The 21988-nt window shown below is 41.7% G+C and overlaps 1 protein-coding gene across 1 annotated transcript in view; it reads left to right on the forward strand.

Moving 5' to 3' along the window:
* The first annotated feature begins 66 nt into the window (after window positions 1-66).
* Window positions 67-21988, forward strand: part of LOC121578261 (metabotropic glutamate receptor 6-like) — a 40443-nt gene continuing 18521 nt past the window's right edge. Inside the window, exons 1-2 of the mRNA XM_041892492.1 lie at window positions 67-527; window positions 3109-3692. Coding sequence (XP_041748426.1) covers window positions 3177-3692 — 516 coding nt within the window. The 5' untranslated portion in view covers window positions 67-527; window positions 3109-3176. The remainder of the gene's footprint in view (window positions 528-3108; window positions 3693-21988) is intronic.

The following is a 21988-nucleotide window of genomic DNA, read 5'->3' on the forward strand; positions in this document are numbered from 1 at the left end:
GGGGAGGGTACTACATATAGGACAGCTGCATACAAATATAAAGGCTAGTCCACCTAGGGCTTTCTTCACAGACTGCTGCATGATAATCTCAATCTGTGCCCATTAGTGCACTGAGAGAGAAGAGGGTTCAACAGAGAGAGAGAGGGACAGTGACATAGACAGAGAGCAAGTGGGAGAGAGCTTTTAAGGGATTTGGCAGTGATTTGTAGAATCTCAGTGGTGTAATATTGTGCTTTTTCGACTTTTCCGTGAGCCAGACGATGCTATACACTAAAGCCTCGAAAGCCAAAATGTTCTATACTTTTTTGCTAACTAAAACAAATGTTATGTTATTGAAGGATTTGAGTCCATTCCAGTTATTTTTTGGAAAATACATATAATATCTGAGATGTTAATGGATTTACTTTTTGCTTAAACAACAAAGAAACCGGCACTGAATATCATCACATATTGAATATGGGAATAGATCTGTTTGGGAGCGATGGAGTGATTGATGAAATCAAGACTAGTCCAAATGGAATGTTCAGGTAAGCAGTCAATTCTTATATTTATTACACCCATAGACCTCTTTTCAGATTTCACCTACCAGTACCTAGGTCACATTTTACTCTTCCATTATGTGTCATATAAATGTTAACCTTGCTGCCCGTACTGTGTATTGAACATTTAATCTCTGAGGCACATCTCTATTTCAATGCATTGCATCATTTGTGTAAACTTCTTAAACCAAATCATTTACATCATATACCAGGTTTTTATACTATTATAACTTAATTGGATCTCCCCCGACACAGTGAAATTTGAAGGAAATAAAGCTGGATAGGCAGTCAAACTGAGCAAAAATATTTCTGTATATATTTATATTAGCTTCGTATCAGTATGAAATTAATCAGGATAACTTGTTCCTTACATAACTCATATTTGTATCTTGAACATGCCACTTAATTATACTTCTCACCCCTATGTTTTATTAAACCTAAATCGTATTACAGAACGTGAAAAACATTCATAAAACACTGTCCATGTTAGCTTTTGTGCAATATTTATGAGATGTTATCACTATGCTCTTTGCTGCTCTCTTGGCTGTGTTTTACTTGTCCAACCTTTTCCATGCAGATACCCTTTACTTAGAAGACTCTCTTTCCTGTGGGGTTTGAGTGGAACTATGTTTAAGTCTAGAAGCAGTAGATATTCTCTGACACAAACACACTTTAAAACACATTTTTATACCCATTTTGAGATTGGGGTGAGGAACTGAAGTGGCATGTCCTATATTGTCCACTTGAATGATAATGTTTGGTAATGTGCCATTGATGCCAAGACATACAGTGGCTTGCGAAAGAATTCACCCCCTTGGCATTTTTCCTATTTTGTTGCCTTACAACCTGGAATTAAAATGGATTTATTGGGGGTTTGTATCATTTGATTTACACAACATGCCTACCACTTTCAAGATGCAAAATATGTTTTATTGTGAAACAAACAAGAAATAAGACAAAAGAACTTGAGCCACAAAGTCAATACTTTGTAGAGCCACCTTTTGCAGCAATTACAGCTGCAAGTCTCTTGGGGTATGTCTCTATAAGCTTGGCACATCTAGCCACTGGGATTTTTGCCCATTCTTCAAGGCAAAACTGCTCCAGCTCCTTCAAGTTGGATGGGTTCCGCTGGTGTACAGCAATCTTTAAGTCATACCACAGATTCTCAATTGGATTGAGGTCTGGGCTTTGACTAGGCCATTCCAAGACATTTAAATGTTTCCCCTTAAACCACTCATGTGTTACTTTAGCAGTATGCTTAGGGTCATTGTCCTGCTGGAAGGTGAACCTCCGTCCCAGTCTCAAATCTCTGGAAGACTGAAACAGGTTTCCCTCAAGAATTTCCCTGTATTTAGCACCATCCATCATTCCTTCAATTCTGACCAGTTTCCCAGTCCCTGCCGATGGGAAAAACATCCCCACAGCATGATGCTGCCACCACCATGCTTCACTGTGGGGATGGTGTTCTCGGGGTGATGAGAGGTGTTGGGTTTGCGCCAGACATAGCGTTTTCCTTGATGGCCAAAAAGCTCAATTTTAGTCTCATCTGACCAGAGTACCTTCTTCCATATGTTTGGGGAGTCTCCCACATGCCTTTTGGCGAACACCAAACGTGTTTGCTTATTTATTTCTTTAAGCAATGGCTTTTTTTCTGGCCACTCTTCCGTAAAGCCCAGCTCTGTGGAGTGTACGGCTTAAAGTGGTCCTATGGACAGATACTCCAATCTCCGCTGTGGAGCTTTGCAGCTCCTTCAGGGTTATCTTTCGACTCTTTGTTGCCGCTCTGATTAATGCGCTTCTTGCCTGGTCTGTGAGTTTTGGTAGGCGGCCCTCTCTTGGCAGGTTTGTTGTGGTGCCATATTCTTTGCATTTTTTAAATAATGAATTTAATGGTGGTCCATGGGATGTTCTAAGTTTCTGATATTTTTTTATAACCCAAACCTGATCTGTACTTCTCCACAACTTTGTCCCTGACCTGTTTGGATAGCTCCTTGGTCTTCATGGTGCCGCTTGCTTGGTGGTGCCCCTTGCTTAGTGGTGTTGCAGACTCTGGGGCCATTCAGAACAGGTGTGTGTGTATATATACTGAGATCATGTGACACTTAGATTGCACACAGGTGTACTTTACTTAACTAATTATGTGACTTCTGAAGGTAATTGGTTGCACCAGATCTTATTTAGGGGCTTCATAGCAAAGGGGGTGAATACATATGCATGCACCACTTTTCCATTATTTATTTTTTAGACTTTTTTTAAACTAGTTATTTTTTTGATTTCACTTCACCAATTTGGACTATTTTGTTTATGTCCATTACATGAAATCCAAATAAAAGTCCATTTAAATTACAGGTTGTAATGCAACAAAATAGAAAAAACGCCAAGGGGGATGAATACTTTTGCAAGGCACTGTTCTGTGTAGTAATTTCTGCTGCCATGGTAAGAGCACTTGCAGATCAATTTGTATGATTAACACTGAGTGAGTAAAATAACTGTTTGTCTAAAATTGATGTGAAGAAAGCTGTAACTGACCTTAAACCAAATACCAACATGTCCTCATTACTGTTCACAGGTATCAAATTTAGAGGGAGAAGCCTGGTACTTTAACGCTGGATACAGGAACCTTTGGTGGCCAGAATCATGATATCACAGTTTGATCCACCGTTTGGATGTCATGTAACAACATTGCCCAGGTTACTGTGGATGCTGTTTCTGGGTCTAAGTCCAGAGTCATGGGCTCAGCAGGGCACACAACCACACTCCATCAAGATCGAGGGGGACATCACCCTGGGTGGCCTGTTTCCAGTGCACTCCCGTGGGCCAGCCGGTGTGCCCTGTGGGGAGATCAAGAGGGAGAAGGGGATCCACCGTATGGAGGCCATGCTGTATGCGCTGGATCAGATCAACAGTGACCCTGACCTCCTGCCTAACATCACCCTGGGGGCCATGATCCTGGACACCTGCTCTAGAGACACCTACGCCCTGGAGCAGTCACTCACTTTCGTCCAGGCCCTCATCCAGAAGGATAACTCGGACGTGCGCTGCTCCAATGGCGAGCCACCCATTATTCCCAAACCGGAGAGGGTGGTGGGAGTAATTGGGGCATCCGGCAGCTCCGTGTCCATCATGGTGGCCAACGTGCTGAGACTCTTTGCGGTGAGATTCCTTCCTGTGCTGTGCATTTTAGCCCTCACTATACTATATTCCCATGCTGAATCCTCATCCTCACACACTCTTACATTTTCTTCATCAGGATTAATGTACCTTTTTAAATTGTGTAACTAAGGTATGTTTTTACACTAGAACCATACTGCAATGTGTGGGGGCAATTGCTTGATTTGCTCTCAGTGCTCACAATCAAGAGAGCTACCAGCTAGAACATAACGTTCTGAGAACCATATGTTTCTTAGAACTGGGGGAGAGCGTGGTTGTGCTATGGTTATTTTGCATCCAACCTTCCGCAACTTTCTGGGAATGGTGCAGGGCCCGGTTTCCCAAAAGCTTCTTAAGGCTAAATTCATCGTTAGAACCATAGGATCCTATGGTTCTAAGATTAATTTTGCTTTAAGATGCTTTTGGGAAACCGGGCCCAGGATAGTTGCTTGGCTTTTGAACATTCTCAGCACATTTAAGGCACTTGACAAAAAAGCTGTTTTTTTTTTTCTTGGTATTACATTACTTTAGCAGAAAGTTTCCTAAAAGTTCAAACATGGTTACATTTCATTTCAATTTTGGTAATGTTCTAGGAACGTTCTCCAGATGGTTTGACATTGGGAATGTTCTCATAGTTCAGAGAACGTTAAGAAACAATGTTCTTCTGTTGGAATGTCATTACGTCAGCATAACGTTTCCTCATGGTTCTATTTTTAAAGCCATGTTCTCATTGTTCCAAGAATGTTAAGAAACAATGTTCTTCTGTGGGAATTTCAGTACTTCAGCATAACGTTTCCTACAGGTTTCCTCATGGTTCTATTTTAAAGTTCTCAAATTGTTCCGAGAACGTTAAGAAAACTTTCCATAAAAACCACAAGAGAACTTTAGTAACGTTCTAAGAAAGTTATTTAAAAACATATACATTCCTTTCTTAGCATCAACAGAACTCTATGCTCTATCTTAATGAGTTTGAATAAACTACATTTACATTTACATTTTAGTCATTTAGCAGACGCTCTTATCCAGAGCGACTTAGTGAGTGCATACATTTTCATACTGGGCCCCCGTGGGAAACGAACCCACAACCCTGGCGTTGCAAGCGCCATGCTCTACCAAAACATGGCATGTAAGCTCCATCCTGGAGGCGCAGTGGACTAATTCCATGGATAGAGAACAGAAGATTATAGGTTTGAATCTCACTGATGCCGTTTCACAATAAAGAAATGTGTTTGCATGGTTAATGCCTAAGGAAATGAATTCCCACGTGTCCTATCTGTGCTTAAATTTTTTAAAATCCAAAATAAGTGACAGTGGCAGTGTTATTAAAAGTCTTATTGAAACATTCAGTGAACGTTTTTAAGGAAGTTATTTAAACTCAAAATAATCTATAATTTCCGTTCTCAGATCGTTAATAAAACCTCCCAGGAAACCTTCAAAGAACCAGTGTAAAGCATTCTCAGCACCTCCCTACAACCTAAAAAGAAACGATCCCAGAATAGGCTACATTTTCACTTCTGTTCTCTCAGTTTTACCGGTCAGGAAACTTATGATTTCGTTCCCCAAACCAATGTGAAACCAAAAACATATGTTCCCATAACTTCCATGGAACCAAATGTGCTAAAAAATCACGCGAGAAAAATACCTATGGCTTTCGGACACACGTTTGAACAAATCAAGTGAAAAATGTCACGTAAGTCAGACATGTGGTTTTAGGACACGTGTGAAGTTTCAAATGGATTTTCACATGTAATCAAGTTAATCGCAGGATTTGCTGTGATTAATCACGATTAATAGAAAATTCTGAATTTGCTCATTGAGCTGTAATTTAAGATAAAAAAAAAAAAAAAAAGCATTACACAATACTGACGTCTTGATTTTGTCCAAAGTAACGGTTAGCAAAATTAGGTAAATTGATATAGTACGTTCTTTAACCTCAATGTCATTGCTTTTTCTATCTGTATAGATTATTTAAAAGTATATATTTACATTCAGTCCAATAGCAAACACATTCACACATTTTCAAATACACTGAACAAAAAATATAAACGCAACATGTGAAGTGTTGGTCCCATGTTTCATGATCTGAAATAAAAGATCCCAGACATTTTTCATACACACAAAAAGCTTATTTCTCTAAAATGTTGTGCACACATTTGTTTACATCCCTGTTAGTGAACATTTCTCCTTTGCCAAAGATAATCCATCCACTTGACAGGTGTGGCGTATCAAGAAGCTGATTAAACAGCATGATCATTACACAGGTGCACCATGAGCTGGGGACAATAAAAGGCCACTCTAAAATGTACAGTTTTGTCACACAACACAATGCCACAGATGTCTCAAGTTTTGAGGGTGCGTGCAATTGGCATGCTAACTGTCCACGAGAGCTGTTGCCAGATAATGTAATGTTAATTTCTCTATCATAAGCCGCCTCCAACGTTGTTTTAGAGAATTTGGCAGTACGTCCAACCGGCCTCACAACCACAGACCACGTGTAACCACGCCAGCCCAGGACCTCCACATCCAGCTTCTTCACCTGCGGGATCATCTGAGACGAGCCACCCGGACAGCTGTTGAAACTGTGGGTTTGCACAACCGAAGAATTTCTGCACAAACTGTCAGAAACCGTCTCAGGAAAGCTTGTCATTGTCACCAGGGTCTTTACCTGACTGCAGTTAGGCGTCGTAACCAACTTCAGTGGGCAAATGCTCACCTTCGATGGCCACTGGCACACTGGAGAAGTGTGCTCTTCATGGATGAATCCCCGGTTTCAACTGTACCGGGCAGATGGCAGACAGCGTGTATGGCATCGTGTGGGCGAGAGGTTTGCTGATGTCAACGTTGTGAACAGAGTGCCCCATGGTGGCGGATTGGGTTATGGTATGGGCAGGCATAAGCTACGGACAACGAACACAATTGCATTTTATCGATGGCAATTTGAATGCACAGAGACACCGCGATGAGATCCTGAGGCCTATTGTCGTGCCGCCATCACCTCATGTTTCAGCATGATAATGCACGGCCCCATGTCGCAAGGATCTGTACACAATACCTGGAAGCTGAAAATGTCACAGTTCTTCCATGGCTTGCATACTCACCAGACATGTCACCCATTTAGCATGTTTGGGATGCTCTGGATCGACGTGTACAACAGCGTGTTCCAGTTCCTGCCAATATCGAGCAACTTCACACAGCCAACATTCCACGGCCCACAATCAACCGCCCGATCAACTCTATGCGAAGGAGATGTGTCGCACTGATCCACGCCCCTACATTAAAAAAAAAAAGCTATCTGTGACCAACAAATGCATATGTATTCCTAGTCATGTAAAATCCATAGATTAGGACCTAATTATTAATTTCAATTGACTGATTTCCTTATGAACTTTAACTCAGTAAAATCTTTGAAATTGTTCCATGTTGCGTTTTATATTTTCGTTCTGTGTACATTAAAATCCCTTTCAGACCTGTGTATTAAATGTAACAATAACCAATGGACAGCCAACAATAACAGAAGCTAAAAATAGCTAGTTAGGACAACATTTTGCTATCGCCTATCAGGTAGCTAGCGGTTAGCAATTAGCATGCAACCATTAGAAACAAATCTAATAAAAAGTAACCAATGTACGGGGTTTCTTATTTTTTCTCAAAGTTACCTAAAATACATTTCATTATCATGCTTCATATGTACATATGTAAATGCACTCTGAGCCCTTGTTTGTAAAAAACAATATAAAAAATGTATGAGCCAAAACATTTATAACGAAAAGAAAATAATCTGAAATGCCATCTTGTTCTCATTGACTTGCATACAAAAGTGTGCTAGCTAGCTACTTAGCTTGGCTTCACTTGTGTAAATGGGTAAATCTCCCTTGTTTTTTACTCAGTCAAAACAATTAAACTATACATCAAAATGACCAGAACTCAAGTTTTTAGTTAAACTTGTTCTCTCTAGATTTTGAAAACCATGCGTACAAACCGGAAAACAGGATACAAAATAAGGAGACGGCGAGCTAGCTTCTCTGTTCTTTTTCACTGGGCTTCCAACGGTCACGGACCAACGTATGCCTGCAGCATTAAAACTCAGAATACCTCTCCCTAGTGGTGGCGCTAAGTATACATGTATATCAATCAAATCAAATCAACTTTTATTGGCCACATGCGCCGAATACAACAGGTGCAGACATTACAGTGAAATGCTTACTTACAGCCCTTAACCAACAGTGCATTTATTTTTAATAAAACTAAAGGTTGTTATCCTGGCACCACACGGCCAGGTCTCTGACCTCCTCCCTATAGGCTGTCTCATCGTTGTCAGTGATCAGGCCTACCACTGTTGTGTCGTCGGCAAACTTAATGATGGTGTTGGAGTTGTGCCTGGCCATGCAGTCATGGGTGAACAGGGAGTACAGGAGGGGACTGAGCACGCACCCCTGAGGGGCCCCTGTGTTGAGGATCAGTGTGGCAGATGTGTTGTTACCTACCCTTACCTCCTGGGGGCGGCCCGTCAGGAAGTCCAGGATCCAGTTGCAGAGGGAGGTGTTTAGTCCCAGGATCCTTAGCTTAGTGATGAGCTTTGAGGGCACTATGGTGTTGAATGCTGAGCTGTAGTCAATGAATAGCATTCTCACGTAGGTGTTCCTCTTGTCCAGGTGGGAAAGGGCAGTGTGGAGTGCAATATTGATTGCATCATCTGTGGATCTGTTGGAGCGGTATGCAATTTGGAGTGGGTCTAGGGTTTCTGGGATAATGGTGTTGATGTGAGCCATGACCAGCCTTTCAAAGCACTTCATGGCTACAGACGTCAGTGCTACGGGTCGGTAGTCATTTAGGCAGGTTATCTTAGTTTCCTTGGGCACAGGGACTATGGTGGTCTGCTTGAAACGTGGTCTGCTTGGTATTACAGACTCAGTCAGGGACATGTTTAAAATGTCAGTGAAGACACTTGCCAGTTGGTCAGCACATGCTCGGAGTACACGTCCTGGTAATCCGTCTGGCCCTGCGGCCTTGTGAATGTTGACCTGCTTAAAAGTCTTACTCACATCGGCTACGGAGAGCGTGATCACATAGTCATCCGGAACAGCTGGTGCTCTCATGCATGCTTCAGTGTTGCTTGCCTCGAAGCGAGCATAGAAGTGGTTTAGCTCGTCTGGTAGGCTTGTGTCACTGGGAAGCTCGCGGCTGTGCTTCCCTTTGTAGTCTGTAATAGTTTTCAAGCCCTGCCACATCCGACGAGCGTCAGAGCCGGTGTAGTACGATTCAATCTTAGTCCTGTATTGACTCTTTGCCTGTTTGATGGTTCGTCGGAGGGCATAGCGGGATTTCTTATAAGTGTCCGGGTTAGAATCCTGCTCCTTGAAAGCGGCAGCTCTACCCTTTAGCTCAGTGCGGATGTTTCCTGTAATCCATGGCTTCTGGTTGGGGTATGTACGTACGGTCACTGTGGGGACGACATCATCGATGCACTTATTGATGAAGCCAGTGACTGATGTGGTGTACGCCTCAATGCTATCTGAAGAATCCCGGAACATGTTCCAGTCTGTGCTAGCAAAACAGTCCTGTAGCTTAGCATCTGCGTCATCTGACCACTTTTTTATTAACCGAGTCACTGGTGCTTCCTGCTTTAGTTTTTACTTATAAGCAGGAATCAGGAGGATAGAGTTATGGTCAGATTTGCCAAATGGAGGGCGAGGGAGAGCTTTGTATGCGTCTCTGTGTGTGGAGTAAAGGTGGTCTAGAGTTTTTTTTCCTCTGGTTGCACATTTAACATGCTGGTAGAAGTTAGGCAGAACGGATTTAAGTTTCCCTGCATTAAAGTCCCCGGCCACTAGGAGCGCTGCCTCTGGATGAGCGTTTTCCTGTTGACTTATGGCCTTATACAGCTCATTCAGTGCAATCTTAATGCCAGCATTGGTTTGTGGTGGTAAATAGACAGCTATGAAAAATATAGATAAACTCTCTTGGTAAATAGTGTGGTCTACAGCTTATCATAAGATACTCTACCTCAGGCGAGCAAAACCTAGAGACTTCCTTAGTATTTGATTTTGTGCACCAGCTGTTGTTTACAAATATACACAGACCGCCACCCCTTGTCTTACCGGAGTCAGCCGTTCTATCCTGCCGATGTAGCGTATAGCCCGCTAGCTGTATGTTATCCATGTCGTCGTTCAGCCACGACTCGGTGAAACATAAGATATTACAGTTGTCCCGTTGGTAGGATAACCGTAATCTTAGGTCATCCAATTTATTTTCCAATGATTGAAGATTGGCTAATAGGATTGATGGGAGCGGCAGTTTACTCGCTCGCCGTCGGATCCTTACAAGGCACCCCGACCTACGTCCACGATATCTCCGTCTCTTCCTCATGCGAATGACGGGGATTTGGGCCTTGTCGGGTGTCTGTAGGATATCCTTCGCGGCCGCCTCGTTGAAGAAAAATTATTTGTCCAATACGAGGTGAGTAATCGCTGTCCTGATATCCAGAAGCTCTTTTTGGTTATAAGAGACGATGGCAGAAACATTATGTACAAAATAAATTACAAATAACGCGGAAAAACACACATAATAGTACAATTGGTTAGAGGGCTGTAAAACGGCAGCCATCTTCTCCGGCGCCATTCTTCTTCTGAATGCAACACCATGGGAGGACTACAATAATAATGGAGTGGATGGCTCAGAAATAACAAAGATGTATTGAATTATTATACTCAGGTAGGCTAAATAACCTTTTTACAGAATGGCATTACAGAATTTGCATTTCCACATGTTGAAACGTTGCTACTGCAACATGTTAACACCACCTTTTCACATGTGAGGAGAATAACACTATTTCACCCCCATATGTGAACTTACAATTCCACATGTGAAAGTTAGATTTTCACATGGAGTTTTCTTACATGTGAAACTGCAAATGTGATTTGTTTTTCACGTGAAAACATTTGAAAAGGTGGTGTTAACATGTGATTTCTAAATGTAATACATGTGAAAGTATGATTTCACGTGCAATTTAAGCTCAACATGTGAAAAATAAAATTTCACATGTATTTTTTGGTGTAAGGGACTGTTCATTAGTGAAGTTTGGGTACAGCTATGTAGCAGTAGGGTATGACATCTATGGGAAGTGAACCCTATTCCCCCTTTTGAACCAATGCTCTGAGCCGTGTATAGGTTTTCCTGATGTATCAGCTGTGAACTTACAGTGGGGAAAAAAAGTATTTAGTCAGCCACCAATTGTGCAAGTTCTCCCACTTAAAAAGATGAGAGAGGCCTGTAATTTTCATCATAGGTACACGTCAACTATGACAGACAAAATGAGAAGAAAAAAAATCCAGAAAATCACATTGTAGGATTTTATGAATTTATTTGCAAATTATGGTGGAAAATAAGTATTTGGTCATTAACAAAAGTTTCTCAATACTTTGTTATATACCCATTGTTGGCAAAGACACAGGTCAAACGTTTTCTGTAAGTCTTCACAAGGTTTTCACACACTGTTGCTGGTATTTTGGCCCATTCCTCCATGCAGATCTCCTCTAGAGCAGTGATGTTTTGGGGCTGTCGCTGGGCAACACGGACTTTCAACTCCCTCCAAAGATTTTCTATGGGGTTGAGATCTGGAGACTGGCTAGGCCACTCCAGGACCTTGAAATGATTCTTACGAAGCCACTCCTTCGTTGCCCGGGCGGTGTGTTTGGGATCATTGTCATGCTGAAAGACCCAGCCACGTTTCATCTTCAATGCCCTTGCTGATGGAAGGAGGTTTTCACTCAAAATCTCACGATACATGGCCCCATTCATTCTTTCCTTTACACGGATCAGTTGTCCTGGTCCCTTTGCAGAAAAACAGCCCCAAAGCATGATGTTTCCACATCCATGCTTCACAGTAGGTATGGTGTTCTTTGGATGCAACTCCGCATTCTTTGTCCTCCAAACACGACGAGTTGAGTTTTTACCAAAAAGTTCTATTTTGGTTTCATCTGACCATATGACATTCTCCCAATCCTCTTCTGGATCATCCAAATGCACTCTAGCAAACTTCAGACGGGCCTGGACATGTACTGGCTTAAGCAGGGGGACACGTCTGGCACTGCAGGATTTGAGTTCCTGGCGGCGTAGTGTGTTACTGATGGTAGGCTTTGTTACTTTGGTCCCAGCTCTCTGCAGGTCATTCACTAGGTCCCCCCGTGTGGTTCTGGGATTTTTGCTCAACGTTCTTGTGATCATTTTGACCCCACGGGGTGAGATCTTGCGTGGAGCCCCAGATCGAGGGAGATTATCAGTGGTCTTGTATGTCTTCCATTTCCTAATAATTGCTCCCACAGTTGATTTCTTCAAACCAAGCTGCTTACCTATTGCAGATTCAGTCTTCCCAGCCTGGTGCAGGTCTACAATTTTGTTTCTGGTGTCCTTTGACAGCTCTTTGGTCTTGGCCATAGTGGAGTTTGGAGTGTGACTGTTTGAGGTTGTGGACAGGTGTCTTTTATACTGATAACAAGTTCACCAAAACCTTGTGAAGACTTACAGAAAACGTTTGACCTGTGTCATTGCCAACAAAGGGTATATAACAAAGTATTGAGAAACTTTTGTTATTGACCAAATACTTATTTTCCACCATAATTTGCAAATTAATTAATTAAAAATCCTACGATGTGATTTTCTGGATTTTATTTCTCAATTTGTCTGTCATAGTTGACGTGTACCTATGATGAAAATTACAGGCCTCTCTCATCTTTTTAAGTGGGAGAACTTGCACAATTGGTGGCTGACTAAATACCAATACTTTTGCTCCCCTAAAATGGGGGGACTATGTACAAAGCGTGCTGTAATTTATAAACGGTTCACCCGATATGGATGAAAATACCTTCAAATTAAAGCTGACAGTCTGCACTTAATGACCTACTAGTCAATGTAACATTTATAATCCAATGTACAGGAGTACAGAGCCAAAACAACAAAAAATGTGTCATTGTCCCAGTACTTTTGAGGCTCACTGTTCATTAAACACAATGTCATGCTGTTAACCCACCCCTTTTGTTCGTGTTAGCCCAACTCATGGTAGGTTGCCTCTGACCAGAAAGGATGCCTTTACGTCTGTGTCTATGCCATATCGCCGACTCTACCTTTTAAAAGTGACATTAAAATAAATACATTCCAGAAAGTTATTCCAGTCTCAGCCTCTTCCCTGGGTGAAACAGTGGGAATTCCCACCAGATCTAAGAACCTGTATTGTACTGTATTACTAGGCAGAGCTCCACATGCTCTCGTTTAAACCTGGGGTGGCATAGGTAATCAACACACTCATCCCTCTACAGCTAAATACAGTGGTGAGAACAAGTATTTTATACACTGCCGATTTTGCAAGTTTTCCTGCTTACAAAGCATGTAGAGGTCTGTAATTTTTATCATAGTTACACTTCAACTCTGAGAGACGGAATCTAAAACAAAAATCCAGAAAATCACATTGTATGATTTTTAAGTAATTAATTTGCATTTTATTGCATGACATAAGTATTTGATCACCTACCAACCAGTAAGAATTCCGGCTCTCACAGACCTGTTAGTTTTTCTTTAAGAAGCCCTCCTGTTCTCCACTCATTACCTGTATTAACTGCACCTGTTTGAACTCGTTACCTGTATAAAAGACACCTGTCCATACACTCAATCAAACAGACTCCAACCTCTCCACAATGGCCAAGACCAGAGAGCTGTGTAAGGACATCAGGGATACAATTGTAGATCTGCACAAGGCTGGGATAGGCTACAGGACAATAGGCAAGCAGCTTGGTGAGAAGGCAACAACTGCTGGCGCAATTATTAGAAAATGGAAGAAGTTCAAGATGACGGTCAACCACCCTCGGTCTGGGGCTCCATGCAAGATCTCACCTCGTGGGGCATCAAATGATCATGAGGAAGGTGAGGGATCAGCCCAGAACTACACGACAGGACCTGGTCAATGACCTGAAGAGAGCTGGGACCACAGTCTCAAAGAAAACCATTAGTAACACACTACGCCGTCATGGATTAAAATCCTGCAGCGCACGCAAGGTCCCCCTGCTCAAGCCAGCGCATGTCCAGGCCCGTCTGAAGTTTGCTAATGACCATCTGGATGATCCAGAGGAGGAATGGGAGAAGGTCATGTGGTCTGATGAGACAAAAATAGAGCTTTTTGGTCTAAACTCCACTCGCCGTGTTTGGAGGAAGAAGAAGAATGAGTACAAACCCAAGAACACCATCCCAACCGTGAAGCCTGGAGGTGGAAAAATCATTATTTGGGGATGCTTTTCTGCAAAGGGGACAGGACGACTGCACCTTATTGAGGGGAGGATGGATGGGGCCATGTATTGCGAGATCTTGGCCAACAACCTCCTTCCCTCAGTAAGAGCATTGAAGGTGGGTCGTGGCTGGGTCTTCCAGCATGACAACGACCCGAAACACACAGCCAGGGCAACTAAGGAGTGGCTCCGTAAGAAGCATCTCAAGGTCCTGGAGTGGCCTAGCCAGTCTCCAGACCTGAACCCAATAGAAAATCTTTGGAGGGAGCTGAAAGTCCGTATTGCCCAGCGACAGCCCCGAACCCTGAACGATCTGGAGAAGGTCTGTATGGAGGAGTGGGCCAAAATCCCTGCTGCAGTGTGTGCAAACCTGGTCAAGACCTACAGGAAACGTATGATCTCTGTAATTGCAAACAAAGGTTTCTGTCTCAAATATGAAGTTCTGCTTTTCTGGTGTATCAAATACTTATGTCATGCAATAAAATGCAAATTAATTACTTAAAAATCATACAATGTGATTTTCTGGATTTTTGTTTTAGATTCCGTCACTCACAGTTGAAGTGTACCTATGATAAAAATGACAGACCTCTACTTTGTAAGTAGGAAAACCTGCAAAATCGGCAGTGTATCAAATACTTGTACTCCCCACTGTATATACACTCAGTGGCCAGTTTATTGGGCACACCCATCTAGTACCGGGTCGGACCCGCCTTTGCCTCCTGAACAGCCTGAATTCTTTGGGGGCATGGATTCTACAAGGCGTGTGTTTCAAATATTGCTCAATTGGTATCAAGGGACCTTAACGTGTGCCAGGAAAACATTCCCCACACTATTTCACTGCCGCCACCAGCCTGTACCGTTGACACCAGGCAGGTTGGGGCCATGGACTCATGCTGCTTATGCCAAATCCTGACTCAGCATGACACAACGGGATTCTTTAGACCAGGCAATGTTTTTACACTCCTCAATTGTCCAGTGTTGGCGATCGTGTGCCCACTGGAGCCGCTTCTTCTTGATTTTAGCTGATAGGAGTGGAACCCGGTGTGGTCTTCTGCTGCAATAGCCCATCCATGACAAGGACCGACGAGTTGTGCTTTCCGAGATGCCGTTCTGCACACCACTGTTGTACTGCAAGGTTATTTGCCTGTTTGTGACCCGCCTGTTAGCTTGATTCTTGCCATTCTACTTCGACCTCTCTCATCCGCAAGTTGTTTTCGCCCAAAGGACTGCTGCTGACTGGATGTTTTTTATTTGTCGCACCATTCTTGGTAAACCCTAGACACTGTCGTGTTGAAAAGCCCAGGAGGACGGCTGTTTCTGAGATAATGGAACCAGTACGTCTGTCACCAACAATCATACCACGCTCAAAGTCTCTTTAGGTCACTCGTTTTGCCCATTCTAACGTTTAATCGAACAGTAACGGAATGCATTGATGCCTGTCTGCCTGCTTTACAGTGAGGGAAAAAAGTATTTGATCCCCTGCTGATTTTGTACGTTTGCCCACTGACAAAGAGATGATCAGTCTATAATTTTAATGGTAGGTTTATTTGAACAGTGAGAGACAGAATAACAACAAAAAAATCCAGAAAAACGCATGTCAAAAATGTTATAAATTGATTTGCATTTTAATTACAGAAATAAGTATTTGACCCCTCTGCAAAACATGACTTAGTACTTGGTGGCAAAACCCTTGTTGGCAATCACAGAGGTCAGACGTTTCTTGTAGTTGGCCACCAGATTTGCACACATCTCAGGGGGGATTTTGTCCCACTCCTCTTTGTAGATCTTCTCCAAGTCATTAAGGTTTCGAGGCTGACGTTTGGCATCTCGAACCTTGAGCTCCCTCCACAGATTTTCTATGGGATTAAGGTCTGGAGACTGGCTAGGCCACTCAAGGACCTTAATGTGCTTCTTCTTGAGCCACTCCTTTGTTGCCTTGGCCGTGTGTTTTGGGTCATTGTCATGCTGGAATACCCATCCACGACCCATTTTCAATGCCTTGACTGAGGGAAGGAGGTTCTCACCCAATATTTGACGGTACATGGCCCCGTCCATCGTCCCTTTGATGCGGTGAAGTTGTCCTGTCCCCTTAGCAGAAAACACCATCCTTGGAGAGCTCTTTGGTCTTGGCCATGGTGGAGAGTTTGGAATCTGATTGATTGATTGCTTCTGTGGACAGGTGTCTTTTATACAGGTAACAAGCTGACATTAGGAGCACTCCCTTTAAGAGTGTGCTCCTAACCTCAGCTCATTACCTGTTAATAGACACCTGGGAGCCAGAAATCGTTCTGATTGAGAGGGGGTCAAATACTTATTTCCCTCATTAAAATGCAAATCAATTTTAAACATTTTTGACATGTGTTTTTCTGTTTTTTTTTGTTGTTATTCTGTCTCTCACTGTTCAAAATAAACCTACCATTAAAATTATAGACTGATCATGTCTTTGTCAGTGGGCAAACGTACAAAATCAGCAGGGGATCAAATACTTTTTTCCCTCACTGTATATAGCAAGTCACGGCCACGTGACTCACTTTCCATGGGAGCGAATGGGGTGGTGTACCTAATGAACTGGCCAAATGCAATATAATACCACAGAGAACATGTAGTTCAGACCTTGCAGAGTACACAACTTATGATGTTGGAACTGGCACTTCCACTGTTTTTAGTCGACATTGTGAGGGATTGTGTTCTGGTGGTTTCATTTTGATAAACACATTGTCAAACAGACAGCCTCTTATGTAATTGTGCCATTTTAAGCATTTGGGTCTGGCAGGATCCTTCACAGTAGTGCGTGTTTTCTTGTCAGTGTGGAGACGGTTCTAGACACAACATGGACCAAAGCTGCAGCCACCTCTTTCAGTTCAGCTTGAGTTAGTTGTGTGTGGCATCAGTCAGGCTCACCCATGCAAAATAGTTTTTAAAAAGCAGTGTGAGTCAACACAGTGATAATGAGAGAATCAACATGTTTTGCAATATCTTCCAGACTAAACATAAGTAGTGGGTCTACATGAAAGTTGGTAACAGTAGTTAGACAAATGCAAAATGATCAACATGGTCACTGGGTGATTCTGTAACTTCGGGCACTTTGGCCCTACAAGATTTCAGAAATTAAAACTTATTGAAAAACCATTTTACCAGTATTACAATTGTATTTGATTTGTCTAGAATCTGATAATGGCTGCAATCGTACTATTCAGGAATGTATATATTTTTGACATTTTTCCCAGACCGCCATAGACAAATGTCATTTCCATTATGTCATTAAACATCCATTTTAGTCAGTGGTGTAAAGTACTTAAGTAAAAATACTTTACTTTACTATTTATATTTTTTGACAAGTTTTAATTTTACTTCACTACATTCCTAAAGAATTTTATTTTATTTTTACTCCATACATTTTCCCTGACCCCCAAAAGTACTTGTTACATTTTGAATGCTTAGCAGGACAGGAAAAGGGTCCAATTCACACAATTATCAAGAGAACATCCCTGGTCATCCCTACTGCCTCTGATCTGGCGGACTCACTAAACACACATGCTTCGTTTGTAAATGATGTCTGAGTGTTGGCCCGTGCCCCTGGCCTTCTGTAAATAAAAAAACAAGAAAATGGTGCTGTCTAGTTTGCTTAATATAAGGAATTTGAAATTATTTGTACTTTTACTTCTGATACTTAGGTACATTTTAGCAATTACATTTACTTTGATACTTAAGTATATTTAAAACCAAATACTTTTAGAATTTAACTCAAGTAATATTTGACTGGGCGACTTTCACTTTTACTTGAGTCATTTTCTATTAAGGTATCTTTACTTTTACTCAAGTATGACAATTGGGTACTTTTTCCACCACTGATTTTAGTTGGGGAAAAAAATTGTATGCATACTATTTCACATGTATGACAGATGCATATTTTGCGACAAAATGACATTTAAAATCAAAATGACACAAGATATCAAAAAAAGCCTCTTAGTCTGACTAGAAGACCTAAGAACCTGTGTGTGGAATAATGTGGAGAAAAAATAATTGGCGCACGGTGAACATGTCATTTTGAGAAAATGGCTGATAAAGATAGGCTAATCCAATTCAAATATACCTTTTACAAATACATCAGCACGTTTAATATATTTGTTTCAAGCAATAGAGTGTATGATTTGAATACTGGTCTGTTGGGCAAGTATGCAGTTTTGGGCAAATTCGCATATCACTTTGCTCAATTTGTCACATACAAGGCTTTTTGTATGGCTGTTGAAATGTGCAGAACATTAATCAGCTATGCCTGCCCAATATGTAAGGCCTTTGAGTTGTTGCTGGTGCCGCTTTACTTTCTTGACTGTGTCTCTGATTCCTTCTGGTGTCACCAAAGTGCTCTCAATCCACAATTTGTCCATCACATTTGATATAGCAGTGGCTCCCTCATTGAACGTTGCTACGCTGTTGCGTAAATGCGCCTTTTGCCCACGAAGACAGTTTTGGGGCATCGCGACCATATTAGGGTTCAGACATTCATTTGCAATCTGGGTTCCTCCGTGCTACATTCTTTTGAGGAGGTTATTATTTGACATCCTATGATATACAGGTACCATTTTCTGTGCAACCTCTCTATTAAGAAATGTATGGCATCCATGGTTTTTGTGACTGGGTGGATCTTCACCATTTTCTAGGGCTCGCTGGTACCAGCACCAATGCACACGCCTATCCCGTAGTTGGAAGTGAATCCTCTCTTGTGCTAAGTGCCATCAAATGATATATCAGTCTATGATGGCATCCTCATCCTCCTTCAGCAACTCTGCTATGTCTGGGTCTATATCTGCGTATGCTCTTCTAATTAGCTTTGCTGCACTCTCTGACTGTAGCCGTCTCTGAATCTGCATCTAAAGTGGGGGGGAAAAGTACTTATGTCTGTCGACATTATAGTCATAACTGCATGACCTAAATATCAGCATGTTACCCTATGTAAATATTAGCATATCAGCATGTATTTACTTTATGTAAAGCTAATTTCTCAGTAATCACAGTAGGTTACAGCCCTATGACACTAGGCCTGTGTGACCGTCTCATTGTATAGTTATGTTTTCCTATCACTCTGTTTATTCACTTTGAATACATTTGCTGGAGCAAGGAAATACATATTATTTATACACAGCAAGTCACCTGACAATAATGGCCTACTCTCCTTTTTTATATACCTGTCACTCTCCTGTCATGTCTCTGATATGAGCTGAGACGCAAGGAAGGAATCCCTAGGACTTTGCTTATTTTCTTTAGAGCTGCATAATCAATTCCAAGTTCGTGGGCTAGAAGAACTATCCTCACATTTATATCAAATGCCACATCTCCCCTGGAGCACTCCTGCAGCCTGGAGGAAGTGTAAACACTTCTCCTAATGCATCACGATCACCTTCACAGTGCACATTCTATCATGACAGAAATACAGAAACCCTGGTTGGTGGGGTCTATGGTGATTTTCAGTCCAGTGGTTAGACACTTACGGCAAATCAAATAATGTACAATTTGGTATATTTGTGACGTGGAATAAAAGCCACTGTTGGCTTGTTGCTGTCTGGTTTATCGCTGCTAGCTGTCATCTTCAGCTCAACTGATTTGCGACTCGACGCGCAGGCTAATTTTTTATTTAATTCACTGCTTTTCTCGCATTGGCTAACTGAGATCGCCTATTTTTATTCACATACTGTAGGTCTCTCTTTACGTGGATTCTTCGCGGGAGATATTTTCAAAAAAAGGAAGTGCTGCGCTACATGTGAGGCATTTTAACCAATCAGGTTGCCGGAAAGGGCCTTTTAAATCCCAGTAACCAATCGGATGTCAGGAAATGACTAATCTTTCAGCACGAAGCACTACGTCTACAAAGGATATAGCCATGTATGGACTAGCTAACGATACGCTCCGGAAAACAAGCTTTTGAATGCAATATGATTCAACATGGAGAGATAAAAATAAAATAGCGGTTCTACATGAAACAAGATAACAAGTACGACATTTATGCTAGGTGTAGTTGACGGAGTTATGGAAGCAAAATCAAAATGTTTGCCTGTGGTGCCTGGCCTTAAGTGATTTTTAGGGTTTTCCTAATATTATAATTCAACACGACCCGAATTTATAAACTTGCCTTTGTGACAGCTGAAAACATTCATTTATCATGAAAAATCAAATATTTCCACCCAACCTTTTTGTGAGATTATGATAACAACACTATGATTTCCCTATCTAAAACAAATCAATCAATGTAAATTATACATAGTATACTCATGTGGAATATTGGTGTCGAATGTTGTACACGTGTTTCACCAACTTCTCTTATATTCTATTGGGGATTTATTATTCTCCTAAATTGATGGGATGACTAACTTAGAAAGAATGCAGTCTTGACTGGGCTAATGTAGGCTGTGACTCCTGGCAAGGCTGTGATTGATGTGAAGAGCTGTTTTAGGGGGTAAAAATAAGATAAGGATTGTGTCTTCAAATGCTAGACTATAATAGTTATTTGTGATCTGTGAGCCTTCCTTTGACATAGGAATGATGTCTAAGGGAGCTGGCTCTTCTCACTATGATAGGTTGTTATGATAATCTTGTGCCTGGCTGAAGTGTGCAACAAATGGCGCTGAGGAGATGAGACCAACCCCTGAACCAACGGATTGGCTGAGAAAGTTTAAACCACGCTCAAGTCTTTACTCTAATTGGCCAGCAGAGAAGTGGGAAACTTTCTGTCAGAGTATTTGGGTATTGTTTCTGAAACAATGTGTTAGTTGTCTGGGGTGTTCTGCGAGACATCTCAGAGAGCCCATATATACGAAACATCATATTTACCATTGAAGGTTTTTGCATTAATTAAAATAACTAGTATACCTTAGAAGTCGTGTTGACCTCTATTGTTCCTAATATCAGATTTGAATTGACGCAATTTCTAACAATTCCTTCGGAGAAGTCCTCCAGTAGAATCTGCAGTGTGCCACACCTTTTATTTTCCTGTCAAATGTACAGTGAACTTCTCCAAGTTTCCCTCTTTGTTTTTCTTCTGTCTCTCTTAAGATTAGTTTTTCCACTCAAACCACAATGTCTGCTCACCTGCATCAAAGTCAGATGTTTAAGCTCTTTTGCTTGGCAAAGGGAGCACTCAGTGTACATGCACTCTTTCTTCAGGTTCTCACAGCAGAAAGACTCAATAAGGTTCTCAATGTTGTTGCAGCTGATCACTTTGTGATACTGTAGTTTGTCCGCTATGAACTGGAGGTTGACGTGGGTTTTGCAGAGGCATGTGTCCCTATCCTGGACTGTTTCCTTGACAACCCAAAAAGGACGTATTTTGCAGAATTCATAGTAGGACATTTGAATCTCTGAATACTCCCGCTTAAACTTCTGATAAATGTTCTGAATTGTGCCATTCAAGAAGCACTTCTTCTTGTTCCTCGTTAGTGTCCGTTTTCCCTGTTGTTGCTCTACTGTTGTCATTACGTTCATAGAATCAAGAGATTTTCTCTTCTGTGGCTGTACTAATTCTGTTACACTGCTTTTTCCTGGAGTATTGAAGACTTGTTGGCCTGTTTTCCTTTTCCCTCATTGTGTTTGCCGAAAATCCAAGTTCTGTTTGCTGCTTTGACCAGGCCATACTTTCTCAGGATGTTGCCTCTGAGCATTTTTTAAGCCACTTGTTTGTCCTTGGCACTGCACATTTTGATACTTTTGCTTTAACTCTGCAATGATGGCATCTTGAAATAATTAAATCCTTCTCAAGTTCTTCGGAGTTCCCTTCATTTGTTGTTATGTCTTTGTCTTTGGGGAATCTTGTCTCCATTTTCTTCATCGGTCGATCATACCATTTTTTTTGTATTTCACAGCTTTCCGTAAAGCGTTATCAAGTTTAACATTTGTCATGCAAAGATCCCTGTATGTTTTTGAACGGCCTCTTCCAACCTTTTTCCTTCCAGCAAGTATTCGACTTCTCATTCCTCTTGCAGACGATGAGGAAAGGGTATCAGGGCATACATCAGGGGCAGGTATGTTGGCCTCTGG

The sequence above is a fragment of the Coregonus clupeaformis genome, chromosome 12 (assembly GCF_020615455.1).
Source record: "Coregonus clupeaformis isolate EN_2021a chromosome 12, ASM2061545v1, whole genome shotgun sequence".
NCBI lineage: Eukaryota > Metazoa > Chordata > Actinopteri > Salmoniformes > Salmonidae > Coregonus > Coregonus clupeaformis.